This window comes from Trichechus manatus, unplaced genomic scaffold (genome assembly GCF_000243295.1).
Source record: "Trichechus manatus latirostris isolate Lorelei unplaced genomic scaffold, TriManLat1.0 scaffold00106, whole genome shotgun sequence".
Classification (NCBI taxonomy): domain Eukaryota; kingdom Metazoa; phylum Chordata; class Mammalia; order Sirenia; family Trichechidae; genus Trichechus; species Trichechus manatus.
The window spans coordinates 7,244,542-7,272,255 of record NW_004444042.1 but is presented as its reverse complement, the minus strand read 5'-3'; the positions used below and the strand labels follow the sequence as shown (position 1 = coordinate 7,272,255).

General features: G+C 36.6%; 1 protein-coding gene across 9 annotated transcripts in view; it reads left to right on the top strand.

Moving 5' to 3' along the window:
• The window catches only part of FAM149B1 (family with sequence similarity 149 member B1), a 62,844-nt gene that overhangs the window by 24,632 nt on the left and 10,498 nt on the right, over positions 1-27,714 (top strand). For 6 of the 9 annotated variants that reach the window (XR_002825135.1, XM_004383236.2, XM_023737687.1 and 3 more), the window contains 6 exons: positions 4,835-4,977; positions 6,050-6,166; positions 17,194-17,364; positions 22,747-22,934; positions 24,084-24,208; positions 26,211-26,317. Coding sequence is in view for 8 of the 9 variants with exons in the window: in XM_004383236.2 (XP_004383293.1) it covers positions 4,835-4,977; positions 6,050-6,166; positions 17,194-17,364; positions 22,747-22,934; positions 24,084-24,208; positions 26,211-26,317 (851 nt within the window). In the remaining variant the exon portion in view is untranslated. The remainder of the gene's footprint in view (positions 1-4,834; positions 4,978-6,049; positions 6,167-17,193; positions 17,365-22,746; positions 22,935-24,083; positions 24,209-26,210; positions 26,318-27,714) is intronic. The other 3 variants (XM_023737684.1, XM_023737686.1, XM_023737685.1) reach the window with 3 other exon arrangements.

The following is a 27,714-nucleotide window of genomic DNA, read 5'->3' as shown; positions in this document are numbered from 1 at the left end:
ATGAGTCTAGATACCAAAGCCAGATAAAGATATCACAAGAAAAGAATTCTATATGTAAAAAATCCTAAAGAAGCCACAAAAAACTATTAGAACTAATGAACGAGTTTAACAAGGCCACAGGATACAAGGTCAATATACAAAAATCAATTGTAGTTTTTTATACACATAAATATTTAAAGAAGAAATAATACCAATCCTTCACAAACTCTTTCAGAAAATGGAGGAGGGAGGAACAGTTCCTAACTCATTCTATGAGGCATTAACTCTGATACTGAAGTCAGACAAAGACATTACGAGAAGAGAAAACTACAAACCAGTATGTGTCTTGAACATAGATACAAAAACTTTAACTTATTAGCAAACCAAATCTAGCAACAGAAAGGGATTATTTACTCTGACCAAATGGGATTTATCCCAGGAATGTGTAGGTGGTTGAACATTTGATGAAAGTTTCTGGAATCAGATGTACTATAAAAGGGTGAATTTTATGGTATGTGAATTATATCTAAATAAAAAACCAATTTCTATAAATTAGCAATGGGCAATCTGAAAATTAATTCAATTCACAGTAGAACAAAAATATGCAAGATTTGTACACTGAAAATATAAAGCGTTCCTGAGAGAAATTAAAGGAAATCTAAATAAATGAAGAGACAGATGGCAGTTTTCCCCAAATTGATCTGTATACTTAGTGCGTTTGTGCATACCTAGCAATATCTCAGCAGGCTTTTTTTTTTTTTTTTTCTTGTTGAAATTGATCAGCTTATCCTAAAATGGAATTGTAAAGGACCCAGATTAATAAAACAGTTTGAAACAGAAGAACAGAGCTAAGGGACTTATAGACTACCCCATTTCAAAATGTAATATAATGCTGTGATAATTAAAACAGTGTTGTGCTGACATAAGAATAGGCATATAGATCAATGGAACAGAATTAGAATCCGGAAATAAATCTTTATGTTTACGATCAATTGATTTTTAACAAAGGTACCAAGGCAATTCAACAGGGAAAGGATCTTTTTTTCAACAAATATTACTGGGACAATTGGATAGCCATATGCAGAAAGATTAATTTAGATCCTTACCTCACATCATACAAAAAATTTACTCAGAATGAATTATAAAGCTAAATACAAGGGATAAAGCTATAAATTTTTTAGAAGATAATATATGCAAAAATCTTCAAGACCTTGGGTAGGCAAAGAGTTCATTCATTTGACACCACCAAAAGAATGAGCCATAAAAAATTTGCAAATTTCATTTCATTTCAAAATAAAATCTTTTGCACTTTCAAATACACCATTAAGAAAATGAAAGGAGAAGCCCTAGACTGGGAGAAAATACTCTTAACACACGTATCTGACCAAGGACTTATATCCAGGCTATATAAAGGACTCTTAAAACTCAATATTAAGAAGACAGATAAACCAGTTGAAAAAAATGGGTAAAAGCCCTGAACAGACACTCCATGAAAGAAGATATATGAATGACTAAGCAGTATATAGAAAGATGCCCAACATCATTAACCATCAGGGTTAAAACCATCATGATACACCATTTTACATCCACTAGAATTGCTGTAACTAAAAAGACTGACAATACCTAGTATTGGCAAGGATGTGGAGCATATTTAAAGCTCACACGTATTTAACACATATTTAATGCTCACATATTTAATGGGAGTGCTAAATTGTATGCCCACTCTGAAAAATAGTAATTTCTTATAATATTAAACATACGTTTATTATATGACTCAGCATTTCCACTGCTAGGTATTTATCCAAGAGGAATGAAAGTATATACCCCAAAAAAGACTTACACATAAATGTTCATAATAGCTTTATTCATAATAACCAAATACTAGAAATAACCCAAATATCCTTCAACAATTGAGTGGGTAAACAAATTGTGGCATATCCTTACAATGAAATACCTCTCAGCAGTAGAAATTATGACTACTAATACATACAGCAGCATGGATGAACCTCGAAAATGTTCTGCTAAGTGATGGAAGCCAAATACTAAAAAGTACATCCTGCATGATTACATTTAGATGAAGTTCTAGAACAGACGAAACTAATTTATAGTGATAGATATCAGGTAAGTGGTTTCCTGGTGTGGGGGACTTGGGAGAACTTTGACTGTGAAGGAGCATGAGGGAACATTCTGGGGTGATGGAAGTATTCTCTATCTGGATGGGGATGATAGTTACTTGGGTGAATGTATTTTTCGAATCTCATTATATTGTACACTGAAAATGTATGTATTGTATGTAAATTATATCTCAATAAAGTTGATTAAATTTTTAAAATCCTCAAGATAAGGGACAGAATAGCATCCATTAAAATTATTGTAGGTTTTTAAACAAAACAGGTAGAAATTTTAATTTAAGAACAGATATGAAGAACCAGTTTAAAATCTTGGAAAAGAATAGTATTTGAAATATATCTCAATAGAGAAGGTTCACTTGACTCAGTGATGGAGAATAGTAGTGAATTCAGTGATAGCACTGAGGAAGTTACCTGACCTAGAGAACTAAACAGAAACTCTGGTGGTGTAGTGGTTAAGAGCTATGGCTGCTAACCAAAAGGTCAGCAGTTTGAATCCACCAGGCACTCCTTGGAAACCCTATGGGGCAGTTCTACTCTGTCCTATAGAGTCGCTATGAGTTGGAATCGACTTGATGGCAGTGGGTTTGGTGTTTTTGGTTTAGAGAGCTAAAGACATTGGTAATTTGAAGAGTAGTTAGGAGATATGGAAGATGGATTAAGTAAACTTGACTCAGAGAATAGTAGTGAATTCAGTGATAGCACTGAGGAGATCACCTGAACTAGAAAGCTAAAGACACTGAAAATTTGAAGAGTAGTTAGGGAGACATGGAAGATGGATTAAGATTCTTCAATATATGTCTAACAGAAATTTTAGAAAGAGAATGCGAAACAGGCAATATTCGGGGAAATAATTTTTTTTTTTTTTTTTAATAGACTTTGCTAGAAAAATAAAGGAGTTATTTAGGAATGCTAAATTTTAAATATAACCACTCGTAGAATATAAACATAATTAACTTCCTAATTGATAGGGGAAATAAGGAGAACTCAATGCAACAGAAGGAAAAGAGAAAAACATACAAGAAAAAGCAGGATAAATAGAAAACACAAAATAAATGGTAAAAATAAGCCAAATATTACACAATATTACAATAATTGTAAGTAGATAAAACCTATGTAAAGACAGACTCTGAAATTGGATTTTAAAAATCCAGCTGTATGCTATTTAAAGAACCATACCAAACACAGAATCACATCGAAATGTTGAAAATAAAGGGATGGGAAAAGTTTTACCATGCCAATACTAGCAAAAGAAAGCTGGTATGAGTAGAATTTAAGAAAAGCATTTAATAGGAAAGAATAACAAGTTTCACTAGGACTAGGAAAGTTCTCCCCCTTCCCTTCAGCTTGAGAACAAAAAGTACAGAAAATTTTTAAAAATATGTTTGTGGGAGACTTCATGTCTACCTAGCAAGCACTTTTTACAGGGTAGAAGCTGACTTCCACTCTTAGATTAGAAGTACATATTTCTCATCTTACACTTTTTGAAGAGGGTGTAACTGTTCTTCCAGAGGAATGTAAAAGGATACATGAATATACATGGATGCAGTAGTAGAGCTTAATCAGGTCAGCAGATTATCATTTTATAGTCATCCCTCTGGCTGCTAGGGTAGGATGGATTGCAGGTGTATAACAAATTGTCAAGTGAAAAATGCACAATACAAAGTAATATATACAGAATTATCCATCTACATTATGCTTAAGAAAAATACTAGAACCAAATAAGTATACTAAAATTTAGGAGTCATCTTTGGTGAGATTCTAGGTAACTTTTTGAATTTTCTAATATAATAAACATAGTATTTATATGATGAAGAAAATGTTAGTTTGTAAAAAATAAACAGTTTGATATCATGGAAAGGGGGTACTGAGGGGGTCTTGGGAGGGAGTGGCCCCAAGGGTCCCTGTGGGGCTCCTGGGTCCCAGGATAAAGCATGCTGACATGAAGACAGAGAGCGGAGGTGGAGGCCTACCTGGGCTATGGAGTAGGGGTTGGGGGGCTTCTGTACAGCATCACCTCTGCGGGGTCCTGGCAGCTGCCCCCATACAGTACACTAGCATAGAGCGGGGCAGCCACCTGGCTCCCTTTTTTTTTTTTGTCATTTATTTTTATTGAGTTATAAGTTGAGATGTGCAGGTTCTATGGCGTCAGAGCCCCCCACCCCACCCACCTTGGGCCAAAATACCTCCCAGTTTAAGGATACTCCTGAAATGACCATTGTAGAATAAAATGACTCTTTGAATTCATGGGGGAAAGGTGTAAGAACAATTCTTTTTCATCTATCTCTTGTCTCTGACCCTGACTTGGAGCTTATTTAATGTTACTTGGGGGAGAAAGATCCAGAACCAGAGTCTGGTTGGGGATGCAGAAGGTTAGGGGGGAGAGCCTTAATGATAGAGCAAGTATGTTATTCATGATAAAATGCCAAGAAATAATCTTAATATCCCAATGCCTGGTGCTAGTGAATTAAGAAACATCAGCTATGTCATAAAAAATAAATAAAAAAATAAACATATCTATAAATTTTCTTTAAATATGTGTAGAGAGGACATCTGAAAATTTATAAGATCTAAGAACTCACTAATTTTACTCTTCTTTCCTGGAAACTCAACAATATTTTGAGTGGGCTTAATATGAAAAAATAAAATCTAGTTGCTTTCACGCTTTGTAATTTTTAACAGAGATTGAATCCCACCTAAACGTTTTGGGGGATATTTTCTTCTAGGAACTTGATCAGAACGCCACTGAAAAGGTCCAGGCAATGTTCACAGCCATAGATGATCTCTTGTATGAGAAGAAGTTGAGCATACATACGAAGAGTCTTCAAGAAGAGTGCCAACAGTGGACATCTAGCTTTCCTCACCTCAGGTAGGGAAGCCCCAGAATTGACTTGTATTCATGGATGATGAAGTGGATTTCCAAAAAACCTTGTATTCTGAAATCTTTATGGCATAGTTTTTTGTTGTTATATTTCTCTCTCTCTTTTTTTTTTTTGGACGATGCTGATTTAAATTTATTGTTCATAGCTTATAATATTTTTTATGGTACTTTAGATGAAGATTTATAGAGCAACGTAGTTTCTTATTAAACAATTAATACACATATTGTTTTGTGACATTGGTCAACATGTCAACACTCTCCCCTTCTCAACCTTGGGTTCCCCATTACCAGCTTTCCTGTCGCCTCCTGCCTTTTCCCCCTTGAATGACATAGTTTTAATGAACGTAAAAAAGGCCATTGTTGTATAAAACATCAGTTGAGAGAAAACTCAAGTTGGTAGAAGTTTGTTGGAGTTTCCATAGCTACCAATATGTCTTCGTAATCGAATAAAACAGTTTCTGTACCTGAAGCTGAGATCTGTGTGTTGTGGCTGTCCAAAGAGTTCTTCTAAACAAGGTGGTCAGAAAATGTACTTGTTTGCACTGTTGTCTACAAGTAAATTCTTATGTGTACTTAAAAGCAGACATAGGCTGTTAGGGAGCTTCTCTTTGGAACTATATCAGTGCCACTCGCTGCACATACTTAAAATTTATAAAGTTCAAGTTCTTAAGAATGTAATTCAGTTTTCACTAATTTAGTCTGGCCTTCACTCCATTTTGGCTGATATAGTGAAAATTATTATAGAGGATGGAGGGCAAATTAAAGAACTGTTACTCAGTTTTCCTGAATTTTTTTTATCTCCTGGTGCTGGAGATTTATCTTTCCATCTCCATTCTTTGGAAGAGAGTAATAAGGCTCTGGATTCACATTTCTCTGAAGAATCATTCTTTTTTTTTTTTTTTTTTTTTTTTTTGAAGAATCATTCTTAATCAGTATCAAACTAAGTATGTACTGGACTTCTCTATAGAACCATGAAGTTTATTCCAAAAATACCTAGATTGTGTATGTAGTTGCCAGGTAAAGGTGCTTAATTTTGTCTCTATGTTTCTTCATTTTGAAGGATTCTGGGTAGGCAGATAATTGCTCCAAGTGAAGGTTATAGATTGTATCCTAGGTCCCCTTCTGCTGCTTCAGCTTCACTTGAGGCAACCTTGCCTCAAGAAAGAGATTCTACTATGTAAGTATTCTAGTGTGTAAGTATTTATGTAGTCTAATATGTAAGCACTATATCCTACTGTTGTACTAAGGGATTAAGACACTTCTTCCTACTTAGTAGTTAGTAAAGCACGGCAAACTCCGTAAGATTGACCATAGTCTTTGTGTGTATTAAAATTTTTTAATATAATTTATGGTTCAAAGTGTCAGACATTCTCTGGGGTTTAAGGATCTTTTTGTTATTCAAGATCTAGATCTACATTCATACCTCTCTATCTCTATCTCTACATCTATGTCTATAAGTCCAGGCACTTCCTTTGGAATAAATGTGTATTTATAGATTGGTTTTAAAAAAATTAAGAGTCTGATAGACTTTAAAATGTTTTTTTAAAAAACGTTGAAAAATAATTTTTCTTTAACATGTAATATTCATTAAAACTAATATCTTTACAGAAATTAAACAGTAAACTAATCTTAAAATGGCTAATGCATTTGAACTTCAAACTCTTAAATAGCATTAAAATAAACCCAAGTAGAATTTTTTCAAAACCTATTGCTATTAATCTTAGGAGTCCCTGGGTGATACAAATGGGTAAGCACTCAACTACTAGCTGGAAGATTGGCGGTTTGAACCCACCCAGAGGTGCCTCAGAAGACAGGTCTGCTGATGTGCTTCTGAAAGGTCACAGCCTTGAAAACCCTATGGAGCAGTTCTACTCTGCACACACAGGGTCATTGTGAGTTAGATTTGACTGATGACAACTAACAATAACAACACAAGAAAATAGATCTCAATTTAAATAATACTACCAGGGCAATACATTATTTAGGAAGACCACTGCTATTCTTTTATTAAGTAAAAGAATTACAGACATTTTGGAAGTAAAAGGTTATTTTCACAAACATGGTAACAGTCTCTGAAGTCTGATAACTTAAAAGATTCCTTTATTGGAAATAACATTTGTAAAGACAGTTTTATAATGTAGAATATTGTTTTTCTCTTCAGCTTTAGGGGAGATGGGAATATTTTTCTTTGTTATCTTGCTGATAGGTATATTTTTTTTACCAGCAGTTAGAAAGGCCCTGGTTTTTCAAAGGAAAGGATCTGAATTCCATTAGTTACTACTGACAAAATAAAGATTTTTTAAAATAAGTGGAATAATACAATAACACGAATAACATATGGAATACTGGTCATGTTTGACATGGATTTGACAGCTTTTAATGTTGTTGTGCTATGATTTAAAAAAAAAGAACTACTATCACCACTATTTTATAAAAGGACATATTAACACAAAAAGTATAAAGTACATAATCTCAAAATAAGGACCATCCTTTAGAAGAAAGGGTATTTGGCAGTCTTACTAGGTATTGTTCTTACTTTTCTCATTTTGGTGTATATCAGTAAAAATTTTGTCATGGATTGGCATACATCTGTAGACTGAAATTTGGGAACCACTATTTTAGAATTTCAGAACAGAGATTTAAGTCTCTTATAAACAGTAATACCAGCTGGTTTAGATCTGTTGATTCTCCATACCGTTTCTTTCATTGCTTACCATTTCTTCATTCCCGTGCCTCCTGCCGTGGTCAAGGCTCTCTTCAGCTTATCAGCTCTTGCTTCACCCTTTGCAGTAGCCTCCTAGGCGTATTTTCTTCTTTACCACCACCACCACGGTGATCTTCTAAAGCAAGGACCTTGTCTCTCCCCTTCTTCAAAACTTTGATTACTCTACATTGTATAAATTAGTTAATATATAAGTTAATACATAAAGGGCTTCACAGTCTGGCCTCAGTATACCTTTCCAGCCACTTCTTATGAATCCTATACTATATTTAATGGCTTAAATCAGAGAGAAGTTTATTTCACTCTTATATAACAGAAATCTGGAGAAGGCAATCTAAAGATGGTATAGTGGTGGCATAGTATTATCAGGGACCTAGACTCCTTTCATCTTTCAGCTTTCCCATCCTAGCCAGGATATTATTCCTGAAGTTTTCTTCATGGTCCAAGATGGCTCATGGAGCTCCAAACATGACATTTGCTTTCCAGATAGCAGGAAGAAGGAAAGGCAGAAGGACAAAAAGGGCATCTCTTGTAGCCAGTTCCCTTTAAAAAGCCTTCCCAGAAGTCCCACATAATAAATCTGCTTATATCTCATTGGCTACATCTGGCTGTAAGGTATTTGGGAAATGTAGTCTTTGAGGTGAGTGTATTGCTCTTATAAATTAAATTTGAGTTATTTTACTAGAAAAGAAGGGGAGAATGGATATTGGGGGCATCTGGCATTATCTGTGATGTATGTATATAGTTTTTATGAAATCACTGTACACATTTTACAATATTTTATACTTACTATTGTATAAGTACGTTGACATCTTCTATTTTCTCTTATAACCTTAATTTAATGACCTCATAACATTCTGTTGCATGAATATACCATTATTTAAGTAACCAATCCCCAATCCCCTATTTTGAAACAATTTGGCTTTTTTGATTTTTAGTAATTTAAAAAAATTTTTTGTTTATTGTACTTTAGATGAAGGTTTACAGAACAAACTAGCCTCTCATTAAACAGTTAGTACAAATATAGTTTTATGACATTGGTTAACAACCCCACGACATGTCAACACTCTCCCTTCTCGACCTTGGATTCCCTATTACTGGCATTCTTGTCCCCTCCTACCTTCTAGTCCTTGCCCCTGGGCTGGTGTGCCCTTTAGTCTTGTTTTGTTTTATGGGCCTGTCTAATCTTTTCCTAAAGGGTGAACCTCAGGAGTGACTTCATTACTGAGCTAAAACGGTGTACGGGTGCCATACTCCGGAGTTTCTCCAGTCTCTGTCAGACCAGTAAGTCTGGTCTTTTTTTGTGAGTTAGAATTTTGTTCTACATTTTTCTGCAGCTCTGCCCGGGACCGTCTATTGTGATCCCTTTCAGAGCAGTCGGTGGTAGCCAGGCACCATCTACTGGTACTGGACTCAGTCTGGTGGAGACCATGGTAGTTGTGGTCCATTAGTCCTTTGGGTTAATCTTTCCCTTGTGTCTTTAGTTTTCTTCATTCTCCCTTGCTCCCGAAGGTATGAGACCAGTGGAGTATCTTAGATGGCTGCTCACAGGCTTTTAAGACCCCAGAAGCTACACACCTAAGTAGAATGTAGGACATTTTCTTTATCAACTATGTTATGCCAATTGAGCTAGATATTCCCTGAGGCCATGGCCCCCACAGCCCTTAGCCCAGTAATTTGGCTCCTCAGGGAGTTTGGATGTGTCTATGGAGCTTCCATGATCTCGCCTTGTACAAGTTGTGCTGGATTCCCCAGTATTGTGTACTGTCTTACCCTTCACCAAAGTTACCACTTACCTGCCGCTTACCTATTTAGTGTTTTTCCATCCCCAGCCCTCCCCTCCCTCCTGATCATCAAAGATTATTTCTTTTTGTGTGTAAACCTTTTCATGAGTTTTTATAGTAGTCGTCTCATACAGTACTTGTCTTTTGTGATTAACTTGTTTCAGTTGGCATAATGCCCTCCAGATTCATCCATGTTATGAGATTCTTCGAACATTCATCATTGTTCTTTATTGTATTTATGGTATTCCATTGTGTGTATGTACCATTGTTTGTTTATCCATTCATCTGTTGATGGGCATCTAGGTTTCCATCTTTTTGCTACTGTGAACAATGCTGCAGTGAACATGGGTGTGCGTATTTCTACTCGTGTGACGGCTGTTATTTCTCTAGGATATATTCCTGGGGTGGGATTTCTGGATCATACGGGATTTCTATTTCTAGCTTTCTAAGGAAGTGCCATATCATTTTCCAGAATGGTTGTACCATTTTGCATTCCCACCAACAGTACATAAGAGTTCCTGTCTCCCTACAGCCTGTCCCAACATTTGTTATTTCCTGTTTTTTTAATTTGTGCCGGTAATGTCGGGGTGAGATGGTATCTCATTGCGGTGTTGATTTGCATTTTTCTAATGGCTAGTGATCCAGAGCATTTCCTCATGTGTCTGTTAACCACTTTAATGTCTTCTTTGGTGAAGTGTCTGTTCATTTCCTTTGCCCACTTTTTAATTGGATTATTAGTCTTTTTATTGTTGAGGTGTTGGATTTTCCTGTTGATTTTAGAGATTAGACCTTTGTCGGATTTGTCGTAGCCAAAAATTTTTGGCCAGTGTGTAGGTTCTATTTTTACTCTTTTGGTGAAGTCTGTTGATGAGCATAAATGTTTAATTTTTAGAAGATCTCAGTTATCTAGCTTATCTTCTGGAGTTTGTGTGTTGTCAGTTATGGTTTGTATCCTGTTAATGCCATGTATTAGGGTCTCTAGCATTGATCCTATTTATTCTTCTATGATCTTTATAGTTTTGGTTTTATATTTAGGTCTTTGAATTTTGAATTAGTTTTAGTGTATAGTGTGAGATATGGGTCCTGTTTCATTTTTTTGCAAATGGATATCCAGTTTTGCCAGTATCATTTGTTAAAGAGACTGTCTTTTCCCCATTTGATGGACTTTGGACCCTTGTCAAAGATCAGGTGACAGTAGGTGGATGGATTTACATCTGAGTTCTCAGTTCTGTTCCATTGATCAATGTATCTGTCATTGCACCAGTACCAGGCTGTTTCGACTACCATAGCTGTATAGTAGGTTCTGAAGTCAGGTAGTGTGAGTCCCCCTACTTTATTCTTCTTCTTCAGTAGTGCTTTACTTATCCAGGGCCTCTTCCCTTACCATATAAAGTTAATGATTAGTTTTTCCATCTCTTTAAAGAATGTTGTTGGTATTCAGATCGGGATTGCGTTGTATTTGTAAATTGCTTTGGGTAGAATTGTCATTTTCACAATGTTGAGTCTACCTATCCATGAACATAGTATGTTTTTCCATTTATGTAGCTCTCTTTTGGTTTCTTGCAGTAGTGTTTTATAGTTTTCTTTGTATAGGTCTTTTACATCCCTGGTTAAATTTATTTCTAAGTACTTTATTTTTTTTAGGGATTATTATAAATGGTATTGTTTTCCTGATTTCCTTTTCATCATTCTCTTTATTGGTATATAGGAATCCAACTGATTTTTGTATGTTTATCTTGTATCCTGCTACTCTTCTGAATCTTTCTATTAGTCCCAGTAGTTTTCTCGTGGAGTCTTTTGGGTTTTTATGTATAGTATCATATCATCTGCATATCGGGACAGTTTTACTTCTTCATTACCAGTTTGGATCCTTTTATTTCTTTGTCTTGCCTTATTGCTCTAGCTAGGACTTCCAGCACAATGTTAAATACGAGTGGTGATAAAGGGGATCCTTGTCTTCTTCTTGTTTTCAACCTTTCTCCATTAATAATGATGTTGGCTGTTGGTTTTGCATAGATGCCCTTTATTATGTTGAAGAATTTCCCTTCTACACCTATTGGGAGCTTTTATCAGGAATCAGTGTTAGACTTTGTCGAATGCCTTTTCTGCGTTGATTGAGATGATCATATGATTCTTTTCTTCTCTTTTATTTATGTGATGGATTACTTTGATTGATTGTCTAATGTTGAACCATCCTGGCATACCTGGTATGAATCCCACTTGGTCATGGTATATTATTTTTTTTGATATGATGCTGAATTCTATTGGCTAGAATTTTGTTGAGAAGTTTTACATCTATATTCATGAGAGAGATTGGTCTGTAATTTTCTTTTTTTGTGGCGTTTTTGCCCGGTTTTGGTATCAGGGTTATGCTGGCTTCATAGAATGAATTCAGAAGTATCCTTTCCTTTTCTTTGTTCTGAAATAGTTTGAGTGGTACTGGTGTAAGCTCTTCTCTGAATGTTTGGTAGAATTCTCCAGTAAAGCCATCTGGGTTTTTTTTTTTGATGGGTGTTTTTTTTATTACCTTTTCAGTCTCTTCTCTTGTTATGGGTCTGTTCAGATTTTCAACATCATTTTGTAATAGTTTGGGTAGGTAGTGTGTTTCAAGAAATTTTTCCATTTCCTCTAGGTTTTCAAATTTGTTGGAGTATAGTTTTTTTTATAATACTCTGTTATGATCCTTTTTATTTCAGTTGGATCTGTTGTAATGTCCCCATTTCATTTCTTATTTGGGTTATTTGCATCCCTTCCTGTTTTTCTTTTGTCAGTTTGGCCAGTGGTTTGTTGATTTTGTTGACCCTTTCAAAGAGCCAACTTTTGGTTTTGTTGATTCTTTCTATTCTCTATTTCATTTATTTCTACTCTGATCTTTATTATTTCCTTTCTTCTGGTGGCTGTGGGCTTCTTTTGCTGTTCTCTATTTGTTCGAGTTGTGTAGCTAATATTTTGATTTTGTCCCTTTCTTCTTTTTTGATGTGTGCATCTGTTGCTATAAGTTGACCTCTGAGCACTGCCTTTGCTGTGTCCCAAAGGTTTTGGTATGATGTGTTTTCATTCTCGTTTGAGTAGAGGAATTTTTTTATTCCATTTTTGATTTCTTCTCTTACCGAGTGATTTTTAAGAAGGGTATTATTGAGTTTCCATGTAATTGATTTTTTTCCTTGCTCTTTCTGTTGTTAATTTCTACTTTGATGGTGTTGTGATCAGAGAAGATACTTGGTATTATCTCATTGTTTTGGATTTTGTTGAGAGTTGCTTTGTGGCCTAAGATGTGGTCTATTCTGGAGAACGTTCCATGTGCATTGGAAAAGAATGTGTAGTTTGCAGCTGTTGGGTGGAGGGTTCTGTATATGTCTATGAGTTCAAGTTAGCTGATTGTGGCCTCTGGATCTTCTGATCCTTGTTGAGTTTCTTTCTAGATGTTCTGTCCTTTACCAAGAGTGGTGTGTTGATGTCTCCTACTATTATTGTGGAACTGTCAATTTCTCTTTTTTTAAATGCTGTTAAAGTTTGTTTTATGTATTTTGGAGCCCTGTTGGGTGCCTAGATATTTATTATGGTTACGTGTTCATGACGGATTGTCTTTTAACCATTATATAATGCCGTTCTTTGTCTTTTATGGTGGATTTTGTTTTATAGTCTATTTTATCTGAGATTAGTATTGCCACTCCTGTTCTTTTTTGGTAGCCATTTGTTTGATATATTTTTTTCCACCCTTTGATTTTTAATAAATTTACGTCTTTGTTTTAAGGTACGTTTCTTTCAGACAGCATATTGATGGATCCTGTTTTTTATCCATTCTGTCATCCTCTGTCTCTTTATGGGTGCATTTAGGCCATTTATGTTCAGTGTACTTATTGATAGGTGTGAGTTTATTTCTGTTATTTTGTAGTGCTTTTTGTTTGTGGTGCTGATGTTTTCTTTATTCCTTTTACCTTCCTGTGCTGAATTCCTTTTGTGGAATTTTTTTTTTCATTTCTTTTGTTTTTATATACTTTGTTTTTACTGAGATTTCTTGTTTTTCTTCTTTATTTTGATGACTAGGTTTCTTAACTTTCTTTGTGGTTACCTTGAAATTTACTCTTATCTTCCTAGGTTTGAACCAGTCTTTTATGACTTGGTACAGCCTTGCCTTCCTCTGCATTAGAAAGTTCTATACCTAAACACTGTTTATTCCCTCTTTTATTGTTTTGACATTGTCGTCATTTACAGATTAACCTCTCTGATTCCCTGTTGTAAATCTTTCAGTTTTGATTAATCCTTGAGAGTTCATTTCCTAGGTTGGTATCTGGCTCGTGCAATCTTGCGTTGTAGATTCAGGCTGTGGTCTGATGTTTGTTCTCAGACCGAAGAACTCCCTTCAGTAATTCTTGTAAGTTTGGTTTGGTTTTTCATATTCCCTTAATTTCTGTTTATCTGGAAATGTCCTAATTTCACCATCATATTTGAATGAAAGTTTTGCAGGATGTGTTATTCTTAGCTGGCATTTTTTTTCTTTCAAGGTTTTATATATGTCATCCCATTGCCTTCTTGCATGCGTTGTTTCTGCCGAGTAATCAGAGCTTAGTCTTACTGTTTCTCCTCTGTATGTGAATTCTCATTTTTCTCAAGCTGCTCTCAGGATTCTTTGTCTTTGCTTTTAGCAAATGTGTTTATGATATGCCCTGATGATTTTCTTTTGGGGTCTATCCTATATGGGGTTCATTGAGCTTCTTGGATGGTCAGCTTTTCATCTTCATGATATTAACAAAGTTTTCTGTCAGCAGTTTGTCAATGATCCTCTGTGTTTTCTGTTTTCTTCCCCCTGTTCTGGAACGTGAGTCACCTGCAGATTTTTGCTTTTGACTGTATCCCACATAATTCTCAGGGTTTCTTCATTTTTCTTTTTTCTTTTCTCTGATATTTCCTCAAACAGAGTGGTATTCAAGTATTTGTCTTCAATTTCACTCCTGTCTTCCATTGTTTCAAACCTGCTCCTCAGATCTTCTGTGACTCTGTCCATTTCTGAAATTTTTATGTTTATCTTTTGGATTTCTAATTGTTGTTTTTGTATGATTTCTGGTTGTGAATTTATTTTGGCATTTTGTTCCTGTATTATTTTCCTGAATTCTTCCATTTTTTTGTCTGTATTTTTCATGATTTTATCTGTCTTTTCCATGAATTTGTCTATTTTTTTCCTCATTTTTGTCTGCCTTTTGCTTCAACTATTGGATAGCTCTGAATATTAGAGATTTGAATTCCTTATCAGGTAGTTCCAGTGCCTTTTCTTCTGCTGGAAAGTTATCTGGTGTTCTATTTTGGATGCCTACTGAAGCCATCCTGTCCTGTTTTTTCATATGTTTTGATATTGTCTGCTGTCTTCAGGACATTCATAGTTATTTTATTTATTGATTTTAGATTTGTTTGTTTCGTCCTGCTTTTTTGTTTTATTTGTTTACATCTGAGCATGTGGGCTGTGCATTCTTTGTCGTTTGCTTGTCTGTTTGGATGATACTTTTCACCTCCTTGTCCAATGGACAGGGCCAGTTGTTCAGCTGTGGTGCAGCAGGGCAGGTCCAGCCAAAGGGGAGGGGCTGGGATGAGTTGTTTGTGGCATGTACTGGGGCCAACAGGACAGGCCAGGGGCCAGTGCAGGGCAAGTTCCGGTAGGCCGTGCCTGTGCTACCTGGGTATACAATGTTCAGTGCACAGTGCAGATAGGCAGGTGGGGGGGGATGTTGTGATGTGTGGAGCTAAGTTGGGTATGGGAAAGAAGAGAGAAAAGAGAGAAACAGAGGCTGGAAAAAAAAGTGCTGAGGGAGCCTGCAGTTGGAGTGGAGAGATGAGAAACTGAGAAATGAAGAAAAACAAAGAGAAAATAAATAAAAATTAAAAAATAAAGAAATGCCCCCAGGGATCTTACCAGTGACCAGGTAAGTGGCTCCCAGGCCTTGAGACACAGCCCGGCTAGAAGGGGCAGAGATGGCACACAGTGCCAGGTATTCAGGAAACAGGAAAAGAAGGTAAGTAGAGAGACAGGAAACTGAGAAATGCAGAAAAACAAAACAGAGAAAAGAAAACTGAAAAAAATAATACTAAAAAATAAAAAAAAGAATACTGAGGGATCCCACTGGTGCGGCTGCGCAGACCAGGGAATTGGCTCCCAATCCTTGAAGTACAGCCTGGCTAGAAGGGGTGGAGATGACACACAGCACCAGGTATTCAGGAGATAGGAAAGAAAGTAAGTAGAGAGAGAGAGACGAGAAACTGAGAAATGAAGAAAAACAAAAAAGAAAAGAAAAAGAAAGGCCCCAGGGATCCCACCAGTGTGGCAGCTGGGACTGGGGAACCAGTTTCCCAGCTGAGCGGTGGTTCACAGCCTGTCAAGAAGAAGCAAAGAGAGCACACAGAGCCAGGTGTTTGAAAGAATGGAGGGGAAGGAGATGAAAAGACAGGTGAAGACAGATGAAAGACCAGCAACAAAGAAATGGCAGTGAAGGAGCCAGCTGGGGTGGGTGGGTCAAATCCAAGCTGCATGGAGTCAGCGCCTCTGAGCCAAGCAACCACAGCTTGCTGGGAAGCAGTGGAGGCCAAGCAGGGGGAAGAAGGGTGGGGGGTGGGAAACTGTATCGCTGGTTACTGGATGCTGTGTCTCCTGCTGGGAGCTCTGTGAAGTTGCTTTCTCTTACTCCCTGTCCACCAGTCTCTGACAGGAGTCCAAGATGGCAAATCTGTGCTGCATTAGCTGAGAAGGGACCTCCGTTCCATCTCTCTGCTCACTCTCTGTCAGTTTCTTATTCTATTCGGTGCTTGGTTGAGTTCTTTATCTCTTCATTTGATACTTAAGGTTCCAGGATTGTCGTTTATCTCTGTTTTACTTAGTTTTTCGGGTCTTTGCTGTGGAGGGACAGTGTGGTGCTTCTGTCTATAGTGCCATGTTGGCTTTGCCTGATTTTTAGTAATTTTAAACTATTCTGTGATAGTAATTCTTATAGCTTATATCCTCAAAGGAAATCTCTAAAAATGAAACCATTAGATCAAGGAGGCTTCTAATATGTATTTTCAAAATGTTTTCTGGTAAGATTTTCCTACCAGCCATGTTAAAAGTGCCATAGGTTTACTCTTTTTTCCCCATTTAAAAAAAAAAAAAGACACAAGTATAAAGAATACTGCAGAGCATAGATTGGTTATATTTAATATTTGTTTAAACTGAGAGCTATTCTTAAAAATTGTATTGCTCAGATTTGACTAACTTTCTCCAAAATAAAGCTGTTGAAATGAATGAGTCATCACATATTCATTGAATACCTAGATATGGAGAGAAATTTAAATATAAGTAAGATAGGATCCCTGCCGTTAAGGAGCACACATTTTGGGCAATGATGGAGTTACAGAAATAAACATATATCCTCCAAGATAGCCTAAAGATGTAATTAGAAATGTAAATATTCTTAGATTTTTTTAAAGCTTATTTTATAGCTATATCTGTTGCATCTGAAAGATAGCAAGCAGTATTAGATAGTGCCTAGTGGCAGAGTAGGTCTATGGCCAATATTTATTCTTCTTATTCTGAGAAATAGTAGTTACTGAGACTTCGAGTAGTCCAGGAAGGTGTCACCAGGGCAAGGGGGGTTTGAGCTGAAATTCAGGTGGCTGTGTTGCTGTGAGAACTGTTAAGGTTGTACATAATTGATACCTGCTTTTTCCTTCTTCCAGATTTGGCATAAGGGGAAAGAAGGTACATTTTTCATCTTCTTATGCTCATAAAGCATCTTCCATTGCCAAATCTCCTAGCTTGTGTTCTATGGAAAGAGAAGAAGAGAAAGACTGTGTTATCTTCTCGGAAGGAATAATAGAGGAATACCTAGCATTTGACTGCACAGATATGTGAGTATTATGTCTTTTTACTCCTTGTAAACATACTGTTTACTCCTCTCCTATTTTGTGTATTAATACCTTCTTTTTTCCTAAAATATACTACCAAAATTACCTATAAGTTTATGTCAATTTCTGTTGTTTTTTTCTGGTACTTCTCAGGTGTCCAGAATTAATATTCTTAGTAGAATCAAATTCCTGTTGCTTCCACATACCAGGTTTACTTGGTATTTTCTTCCTTCACATGTGCCTTTTCCTGAGATTAGAGATTTTAAAACAAGATTATTTTCCTTTACATAATTTAATTTTATCACCAGTAAATCATGGAAACTCTGAAACTCGTTAAAAGAGCAGTTGACAAGGTGTGAACTTTGTTGACATAAATCCTGCTTGAAAAAAGATATATGCAATTTATATAAAACCTCATACTTGGCACAGAAATTTACAATTAATAAAGCTTATTGATATCCATTCTTACGATACTCTGACACTAGTCATGTGATATAGATATTATTTACCCTCCTTATAAAAGAGGAAATTGAGAATCAGAGTAGTTAAATGATGTATCTGAGGTAAAGCCGAAATCAAAACCTTATTCATCCGATTCTAAATCCTTTGCTGTGTTCACTATTCCATGCTATCTTTCTGAAACATTAACGTCCTAAACTATTCCTCCAAGCCTTTGAAAGTTCCACAACTGATGGTAAGAGCAGGGCCACCTAAGGGAGTTAGAATAGTATTTAGGCTGTGAGGCTGGGGTTAAATCTAGGTAGTGTTGTGTCACGTGATTTTGGACTCACTTCTCTTCTTCCCATCCTATTTCCTCTGAGCCTTGCTTGCCTACGTGCTAAATGCACACAGGCCTAGGTCCAGCTAAACGTAACCCAGGTTTCTGTACATCACACCACTGAGCTAGCTGCTTATTGCAACTGAATCATAAGTAGGTTCTTTTGGTTTTCCAGAGGCTGCCCCCCCCTTCCCCTTCACTTCACCTGACCTGTGTCAAATTATGTCTTTCTTCCCTTCCTTTTTTCCCAAATCAAATGTCTTCTCCCTTGGTGTTTTTAAGCTGATTTCACTAATTTAAAATGAGATGTAAATGGCTGATAGGTATCCCCTTTTCTAGATAGTAAACCCAAATGAATTTTTAGATAACACAGACAAAATTTTTAGAAAGGGAGCTTTCCTTTAAGAGATACCAAGATATCTGGTTGTAAAAATGACAGAGTAGTTGGACCTTTAGAATATTCCTAAACAAAAAAAACTGAAATCTAGAAATAAACCAAAACACCTGTGGGAAATTAGTATATGCAATGATTTCAGCAAATGATTTTGGTATAACATGGAAAAAACATCTGGGGGAAAAAAATAAAATAAGTTTCCTAATTTATTTCTTACACAAAAAATAAATTTCACGTGTATTAAAGATTTAAATGTAACAAATAAAATCATGTAAGTTTTAGAAGAAAACATGGAAAACTGATTTTTCTTTCTAATAATCTGGGAATGAGAAGGCCTTTCTAATTATAACACAAAAATCTACAAGTCATATAAGAAATTCTTGTAAATGACTATATAAAATGAAATTTCTGCATAGGAAAAACTCAAAGTAAAAAGACAAATGATAAACTGGGAAAAATATTTGCAATTTATACATAAACGAAGAGTTAATTTCTTCAATGTGTAAATCAATTAGAAAAAGACTAGGGAAAAAACAGGCTAAGGACATGAATAGTCAGTTCATAAAAAGAAAATGACGTTTAAACATATGAAATGAAATTCAACCTCATTCACAATTAGAGATGCAAATTAAAATTATGAGAAAGCATTTTAATTGTCAAATTGACAGAGAACAAAAAAATTTGATAATTCCTTGATGGGTAAACAGGTATATTCTTTCACCATTGGAAAATTAATCAACCTCTTTAGAGGGAAATAGCAATTTTTGAAATTCATATACCTTTTAACGCAATAATTTTGTTTATAGGAATTTATCCTACAGATGTAATTGCCAATGTCGCCAAAGAACTACAGTATTGATTATAATAGCAAGAGATTGGTTAATCAGTAAGGGGCTAGTTAGATATGTTATTGTATATCTATTCAATGGAATATTTTATTAAAAAAGTAGATTTATATGTATTGGTAGGGATCAAGGGCCAAGATATATTGTTAAATTAAGAAAGTAAGTGCAGTACAGTGTAGTATGCAACTGTTTCTCTGGAACTATGTATAATGTTTGCTTCTAGGGTTGAGGACTGGGGGTCAGAGATGTAGGAGATTTATTTTTCATTACATATCCTTCTGTACAATTTGAAATTTTTTTTATCATATGCATATGTTATCTACTCTAAAAAGAAATATAAATTTAAAAACAATTAATACTACTCAGCTTACTCTCCTACTTAATGCCAAGCCAGCTTTTGGGGAAAGAGAGGAGAAAAGAGTTTGTGGCTACCCTGAATAATCCTCTTAGCCCCTTCTTTCCTGCCTATAGTTTCCTATTTAAGTCTTGAGACCTGCCATAGGGGTAACTCTCACTGTAGAGAGTTAATTTGCTTTATCTTGGTTTATAAGTCCCAGGGGTGAGCAGATCTATTAACTATATTTTTTCACCAGAATCCTAGAACTTTTGATACTCCTTCCTCGGCTAACTGGGAGCCTCTGGATTACAGATACAGTAGTTTTCAGAAGAGTCCAAGAGTAGCTTCCTGTGCTGCTTAGCTAACTTCCTTTTCCCTTCCAGCCAAATACCAAATGTTTATTGTCTTAATAAAAATATATTAGTGTTAATAATGGAGAGGCTGAATATAATCAGTCAGAACAAGGCCAGGAGCAACTGTAGAACAGATCATCAATTGTTCATAGGCAAGTATAATGAAGCTGAAGAAAATTAAAACAAGTCCATTAGAACCAAAGTACAACCTTGAGTATGTAGCACCTGAATTTAGAGATTTATCTCAAGAATAGATTTGACGCATTGAACACTAATGACCGAAGACCAGACAAGTTGTGGGATAACATCAAGGACATCATACAAGAAGAAAGCAAAAGGTCATTAAAAAGACAGGAAAGAAAGGAAAGACCAAAATGGATGTCAGAAGAGACTCTGAAACTTGCTCTTCAATGTGGAGTAGCTAAAGCAAACGGAAGAAATGATGGAGTAAAAGAGCTGATTAGATGATTTCAAAGGGCAACTCGAGAGGACAGAATAAAGTATTATAATGAAATATGCGAAGACCTGGAGTTAGAAAACCAGAAGGGAAGAACACTCTTGGCATTTCTCAGGCTGAAAGAACTGAACTAAAAATTCAAGCCTGGAGTTGCCATATTGAAGGATTCTATGGGCAAAAAATTGAACGACACAAGAAGCATCAAAAGAAGGTGGAAGGAGTACAGTCACTGTAGAAAAAGAATTGGTCGACGTTCACCCATTTCAGGAGGTAGCATATGATCAAGAACTGGTGGTATTGAAGGAAGAAGTCCAAGCCACACTGAAGGCATTGGCAAAAAACAAGGCTCTGGGAATTGACGGAATACCAGTCGAGATATTTCAACAAACAGATGCAACACTGGAAGCACTCACTTGTTTATGCGAAGAAATTTGGAAGACAGCTTTCTGGCCAACCGACTGGAAGAGATCCATATTTGTGCCCACTCCAAAGAAAGGTAATGCAACAAAATGTGGAAATTATCAAACTATCATTAATATCACATGCAGGTAAAATGTTGCTGAAGATAATTCCAAAATGGTTGCAACAGGGAATGTTCCAGAAATTCGGGTCAGATTCAAAGGAGAACATGGAATGAGGGATATCATTGCTGATGTCAGACGGATCTTGGCTGAAAGCAGAGAATACCAGAAAGATGTTTATATGTGTTTTATTGACTATGTAAAAGCATTCAGTGGTGTGGATCATAACAAATTTGGATAGCATTGTGAAGAATGAGAATTCGACTTAATTGTGCTCATGGGGAACCTGTACACAGACCAAGAGGCAGTCATTTGAACAGAACAAGGGGATTCTGCATGGTTTAAAGTCAGGAAAGTTGTGTGTTGAGGTTATATCCTTTCACCATACTTATTCAATCTATATGCTGAGCAAATAATCCGAGAAGCTGGACTGCAGCATCAGGATTGGTAGAAGACTCATTAATAACCTGCGGTATGGAGACAATACAGTCTCGCTCGCTGAAAGTGAAGAGGACTTGAAGCACTTACTGATGAAGATCAAAGACCACAGCCTTCAATATGGATTACACCTCAACATAAAGAAAGCAAAAATCTTCACATTGGACCGTTAAGCAACATCATGATAAAGAGAGAAAAGATTGAAGTTGTCAAGTTTCAAATGATCCAAGTTTCATTTTACTTGGATCCACAATCAACGCCCATGGAAGCAGCGGTCAAGAAGTCAAATGACGTATTACATTGGGCAAATCTGCTGCAAAAGACCCCTTTAAAGTGTTAAAAAGCAAAGATGTCACTTTGAGGACTAAGGTGTGCCTGTCCCAAGCCATGGTATTTTCAGTCACCTCATATGCATGCAAAAGCTGGGCAGTGAATAAGGAAGACCAAAAAATTGATGCCTTTGAATTGTGGTGTTGGTGAAGAATACTGAATATACCACGGACTGCCAGAACGAACAAATCTGTCTAGCAAGAAGTACAACCAGAGTGCTCCTTAGAAGCGAGAATGATGAGACTTCGTCTCACTTACTTTGGACGTATTATCAGGAGGGACCAGTCCCTGGAGAAGGACAACATGCTTGGTAAAGTAGAAGACCAGCAAACAAAGAGAAAGATCCTTAACAAGATGGATTGACACAGTGGCTGCAACACTGGGCTCAAACATTGTAACGATTGTGAGGAAGGCACAGGACCAGGCAGGGTCACTATGAGGTCGGAAGCAACTCGTGGGCACCCAACAACAACAGTGTTAATAATATATGTATACGGTTTCCCTGAAGAATCATTTTTCAAATAGTTATACAATGTAAGTATCACAGTTACATGTACATAATTAAATTGTCACATTAATGTTAATCTAAATTTCATCCAGTTATAGCAAAAAGATTATTTTTGTACGCTTAATTGTCATAGCTTGTTGCTCAATTGACAGTGTTCATCTGTTTAAACCTTATAATGCATCTCAGCCTTCTGTTTCTTCTACCTTTTAGCAGAATGGCAGAGATGGGTGGAGGTAAAGAGGGAAATGCAGTCTCCTTTATTGATAACTGCCTTAGTTCACAAGGTAGCTTCATACGTGTGGTATATTCGCTGAGCAAAGGTTAGGAGAGGGGCACAAACCACATGCTTAAGAAGCACGAAGAACAGTGGTGAGCACTTTTTGAAGAATAATCATAAAGTCTTTCCCTCTTGCTTCTGTTATAGGGAAGAGGAGTTTCATGGAACAAAATCAGAAGTGGCTGCTGAGAAACAGAAATTAGGTTACCCTCCCATTGCTCCATTTTACTGCATGAAAGAGGATGTCCTTGCATGTGTATTTGACAACGTGTGGAGCAAGGTTCTGGGCTGTATGGAGGAGTTGATACGTAATCACTGGGAGGGTTATGTTTCTGGTAAGGATCTGTGTGAAAACAATGTAAAGGATATTTAGGATTTTCAAGCCTTATTAGTTGGAATTGACTCGATGGCAACTAACAGCAGTAACCAATGTGTTAGTTTATATGCTTGATTAGTGGAAAAGGAGGGTCTGAATTCTTTGTATTTCCCACAGGTATTTAATAAATACTGACAATGAGTGGGTGAATAACAAGGCCTAAGTATGATGATTAGACAGAACTTGTGCTTTCTCTTTGAATATAATGATTTGTGAGGAAAAACTATTTACTATATACAAGTGGCAAATACATTTTTTAAACTGCTTTAAATTGACATAAAACGAACTATACATTTTGAAGTATACAATTTGATAAGTTTTGATACATCTGTACACCCATGAAGCCATTATCACAATTAAGATTGTGAACGTACACATCACCCCCAAAAGTTTCCTCATGCCTCTTTATAATCCCTCTTTCCTTTTCCTACCCAACTCCTCACCCCTAAGTGACCACTAATCAGCTTTCTGACACTATTGTTTGTGTTTTGTAGCGTTTCTAATTTCTTAAGTCTTTCCTGATCTGATTATGTTGCTTTTGCTTGCTCTCTATCAAGGTGCTTTGTTTCCTTGTGGATCTTATGATTTTTGACAGTGGGTTCTAATCTTGTAACTTTGTCTGTGGTAACTCTTTGAGGCCTCAATTGAATATCTCAAGGTTCCCCTAGAGCCACTCTGTCCAATATAGTGGCTGCTAGCCACATATGGCTATTTAAATTAAAATAATTAAAATTTAAAATTCATTTCCTCATTCACACCAGCCACATTTCAAATGCTTGATAGCCACATGTGGCTGATGGCTATCATATTGGACAGCACAGATGTAGAACATTTTTGTCATCTCCAAGTGTTCTTTTGGACAGGGTAGCTCTACAGATCTTTGCTTTTGTTTCTACTGGTTACCAGTAAGTATCACCAGCCTGGGACCACTTTAAATTCTTGACTTGAGGTTTCTGTTTTGAACCATGCAGGTGGTATGAAATTGGGCTGCAAAGATGAGTGAAGCTTAGCTCGGGATTATGAATCTTCAGGGGAGATTTTTTTTCACAGTACTGTTGCTATGGATCTGAAGATATCCATGGATAACAGATTCTATTCCTTTGCTCAGATGATGAGAGTAATGTTGCAGTCACCAGACCGGATTCGGGAAGCCCCTGTGTACTAAGTGAACCCCAGCCTTTGGTGTTACCTCGAGTGCCACAGTCTAAGGTGCTGCCGATCACCTCAAATCCGGTAAGCCCCACAGGCAAATGCACTGGAACACCTAGAGGTGTTCTTGCCAGAGGAAATTCGCTCAGTTATTTGTCTTAATTGTATTTATGATTCAATTTTTTTTTTCGGTAAAGATATATGTTAAGTTTTCTAATTTTATTTAATTTCTGGTGCAGGGGTTTATCACAATAATCCAGTGACTCTTTGTATTGATAAGTTTAATTTCAATTAAAAAATTAATTGATGCTTCTTAGCTCAAGTAGATACATGAGACTGAATGGGCAGCTCCTGTCCGGAGGCGAGATGAGAAGGTAGAAAGGGACAGGAGCTGGTTGAATGGACATGGGAAATCCGAGGTGGAAAGGAGAAGTACACTGTCATATTATAGGGAGAGCAGCTAGGGTCACGTAGCGATGTGTGTATAAATTTTTGTATGAGAAACTAACTTGAACTGTAAACTTCCACTTAAAGCACACACAAAAAAAATTGAATTGAGCAAATTAGGGTTGATTAGGAATTTTCAGTCAACTCTTTTGAAGAGTCATTCGTAAGTTGTACAAAATCTAGAATCAAATATGTGGTCAGCATATGTATGTTTTGGGAAGAATGGAGGATGAAAAGAGAGACCAATCTTAGATTTTCTATGATCTTCACAATCTTTATTTTGAATTTCTTCTTTTGACTCCTTCCTTCCTTTTTTTTTTCTTTCATCTCAGCCTACCCTGTTTTTTAATTATTTTTATTTTTGTATCTGTTGACTTTTCTGCCTTTTGGCTGTTTAGTACTCATTACCCAGGTACAGAAGGCAAACCAAAGTGAGGAGAAAACAGTCTCGAGTAAGTCTGTGGACAAGCTTAAAGATGCCCATTTCTTGCAGGAGACTGATGAGCCTGGTCACATCCTGGGTAATGATTTATATAGTCCTAGTTCCTACATGGTCGTTTCTTAGTCTTACTTCTGAGGGGGCAAGGGGAGGGTTGTGAAAAACAAGAAAGAAGGAAAGAAAGAGAAAGAAAAAGGATTGTTCTAATCCTTGGGCCATGCTTATCAGCCCTGGGTTTTACTACCAGATCTAGTCATTGGCTTTGTTGGGAGATTGGCTAGAGATTATGCAGCTGGATTCATGAAAGAGTTATTTAAGTATAAAATCAGCAAGAACTGTAAATCGTTGCATCAGGGGATGAACCAGCTTCCTTTAGTGATGATAAAACACTTCTGCATATTGAACTGGCCTGGCTATGGTTTGGGTGGCCTAAGGCCTAAATAGTTAACTTAGATGGTCTGGTTGCTAATGGTCAAAGGAAGGAGAAGGTTAATCAAAGCATTCTTGAGAGAAAGAGGGAGGAGAACACATTCTGTGGAGATGGAAGAGATAGCCAGAAGGGGCACTGAACCCGTGACCTGAGAAAGAAAACAAACTGGGCTCTGGAGTGGCAGTGTCAGTCCAGGTAAGCTTAAATCCTAACAGTAGCGCAGATAAGATGAACTCCCTCTGATAAACAGTCTTCAGGATATAGGTTCTCATTGAGAGCTGACTGCTCCAGGGGTAGTTAGTGAAGGAGAAAGGATTAGTTTGTGCAGATTGCAGGATTGTGTGATGATGGTAAAAGAGAAGATTAAGTTAGAATTTACCCTTTTTTTTCTTCTGTTTTTCGTTCCATATTTCATTTGTGATTTTTCTTTTTAGGTTTTCTTTTCTAATGAAATGTAAATAATCGTAATAATAGTAAAGGTGCTCTCTCCTCTATGGGAGTGGCTGTTACTTGCTTTCATATGGGTTGATCAGGCTTCCTCCACACGCAGTCATTTAGACCTGGAGAGGAAAGAAAGGACTCTGACCTTGTCATTTGACTGTGGACTTGGGGCCTCGCTAGGGCTATTGGCCATGATGTTAAAAAGTTAAGTCACAGGAGAAGAATGTATAAATGACCTAAATTGGAAATAGTGACTTGTGGCAAAGTTGGGAAACCAAGCAGGTGTCTTCACCAACCAATAATGAGTAATGTCTTCTTTTTACATATAGATGAGTCTCTGTCAAGCAGCAAGCAGCCATCAGCCAAATATGAATGGTCTCTTGGTTCACGGGATGCCTCTACAGCCAAGAAATCTCTCCCTAATGGATAAGCTCCTGTAAGAAAATTAAAATTTCAATAGACTATAGAGTTTAAGTAGATCATTGTGCAAAGTCAGCCAATCAACGTGCATGTGTTGAGTACCTACCAAGGAACCATAGAGAAACTTGGAGAGTAAAACATCTAAGAGACTTGGGCTCCATCTCAGGGAGCTAATAATATAACTGGAAAGAGAAGACACACACAGGTAAAAAGAGACTTAACCATATAGGGCATTTTTGTGAAATGTGAATAGGGCGAATGTTATGGCAGCCCCAAAGACGAGAGGCATTATGCTGCGTAAGTATAGGTTTTTAACTTGTTTTTCAATGATGGTGGTTTTAATAAGCAGAGAAAAGCAGTCAGGACTTTCTAAATAGAAGGAACGGTGTGGGAAAATGTTTGGAGATGGGAGAATACAAAATATTTAAGAGAGAAGGCAGATACTTCTTGCTATAGTAGGCTAGAAGGGGATAGGTCAGAACTCCAATGCTTCTGACTAAAGATCATCGATAATCTTTGAGAATTAAAGTAGGCCATGGTGTCATTAATGGGACAGAAGAAACTATGAAACCAGAGAAGGTTGGGACCAGATTGTGGAGGCGTTTGAATGCTAGATGAATTTCTAGAGATTTGGGCAACTGGAAATTTTTGAGAAGGGAACTAAGATTTTATTTTACAGTTTTTTTTTTTAATTATGGTAAAATTTATATCTAGTGAAATGCAGAGTTTAAGTGTATAATTTGCTAAGTTTGATAAATGTATCCACCCCATGTAACTACCTTTCTAATAAAGAAATAGAACATTTCCATCACCCCAGAAAGTTTTCTCATGCCTCTTCCAGTTGATCCCTTATCCCCCATAGGCAACCATTGTTCTGATTTACATCATCATGGATTAGGTGGCTTCTGTGTCTGGCTTCTTTTGCTCATTATGTTTTCGAGATCCATCCACATAACAGTGATCCATTCTTTTATTGCCAAGTAGTATTCCAGTGTAAGAATACACCACAATTCGTTTACCCATTTTCTTGTTAATGGACGTTTATTTCCAGGTTGGGGCTATTATGAATATAGTCACCACAAATCTACATAATTCTTTTTGTGGACTATGATCTCACTCCTTTCTGGTCAAAACCTAGAATTGTTGAGTCATAGGATAGGTATATGTTTACATTTATAAGAAACTGCCACACGTAACTGTGTTTTCCAAAGCAGTTGTATCATTTTGTACTCCCACCAGCAATGTATGAGTTTAAGTTGAGGAGCATATGTATTTATTTATTTTTATTGTAATTTAGATGAAGGTTTTCAGAACAGACTAGCTTCTCATTAAACAGTTAGTACACATATTGTTTTATGACATTGGTTAACAACCCCACAACATGTCAACACTCTCCCTTCTCGACCTTGGGTT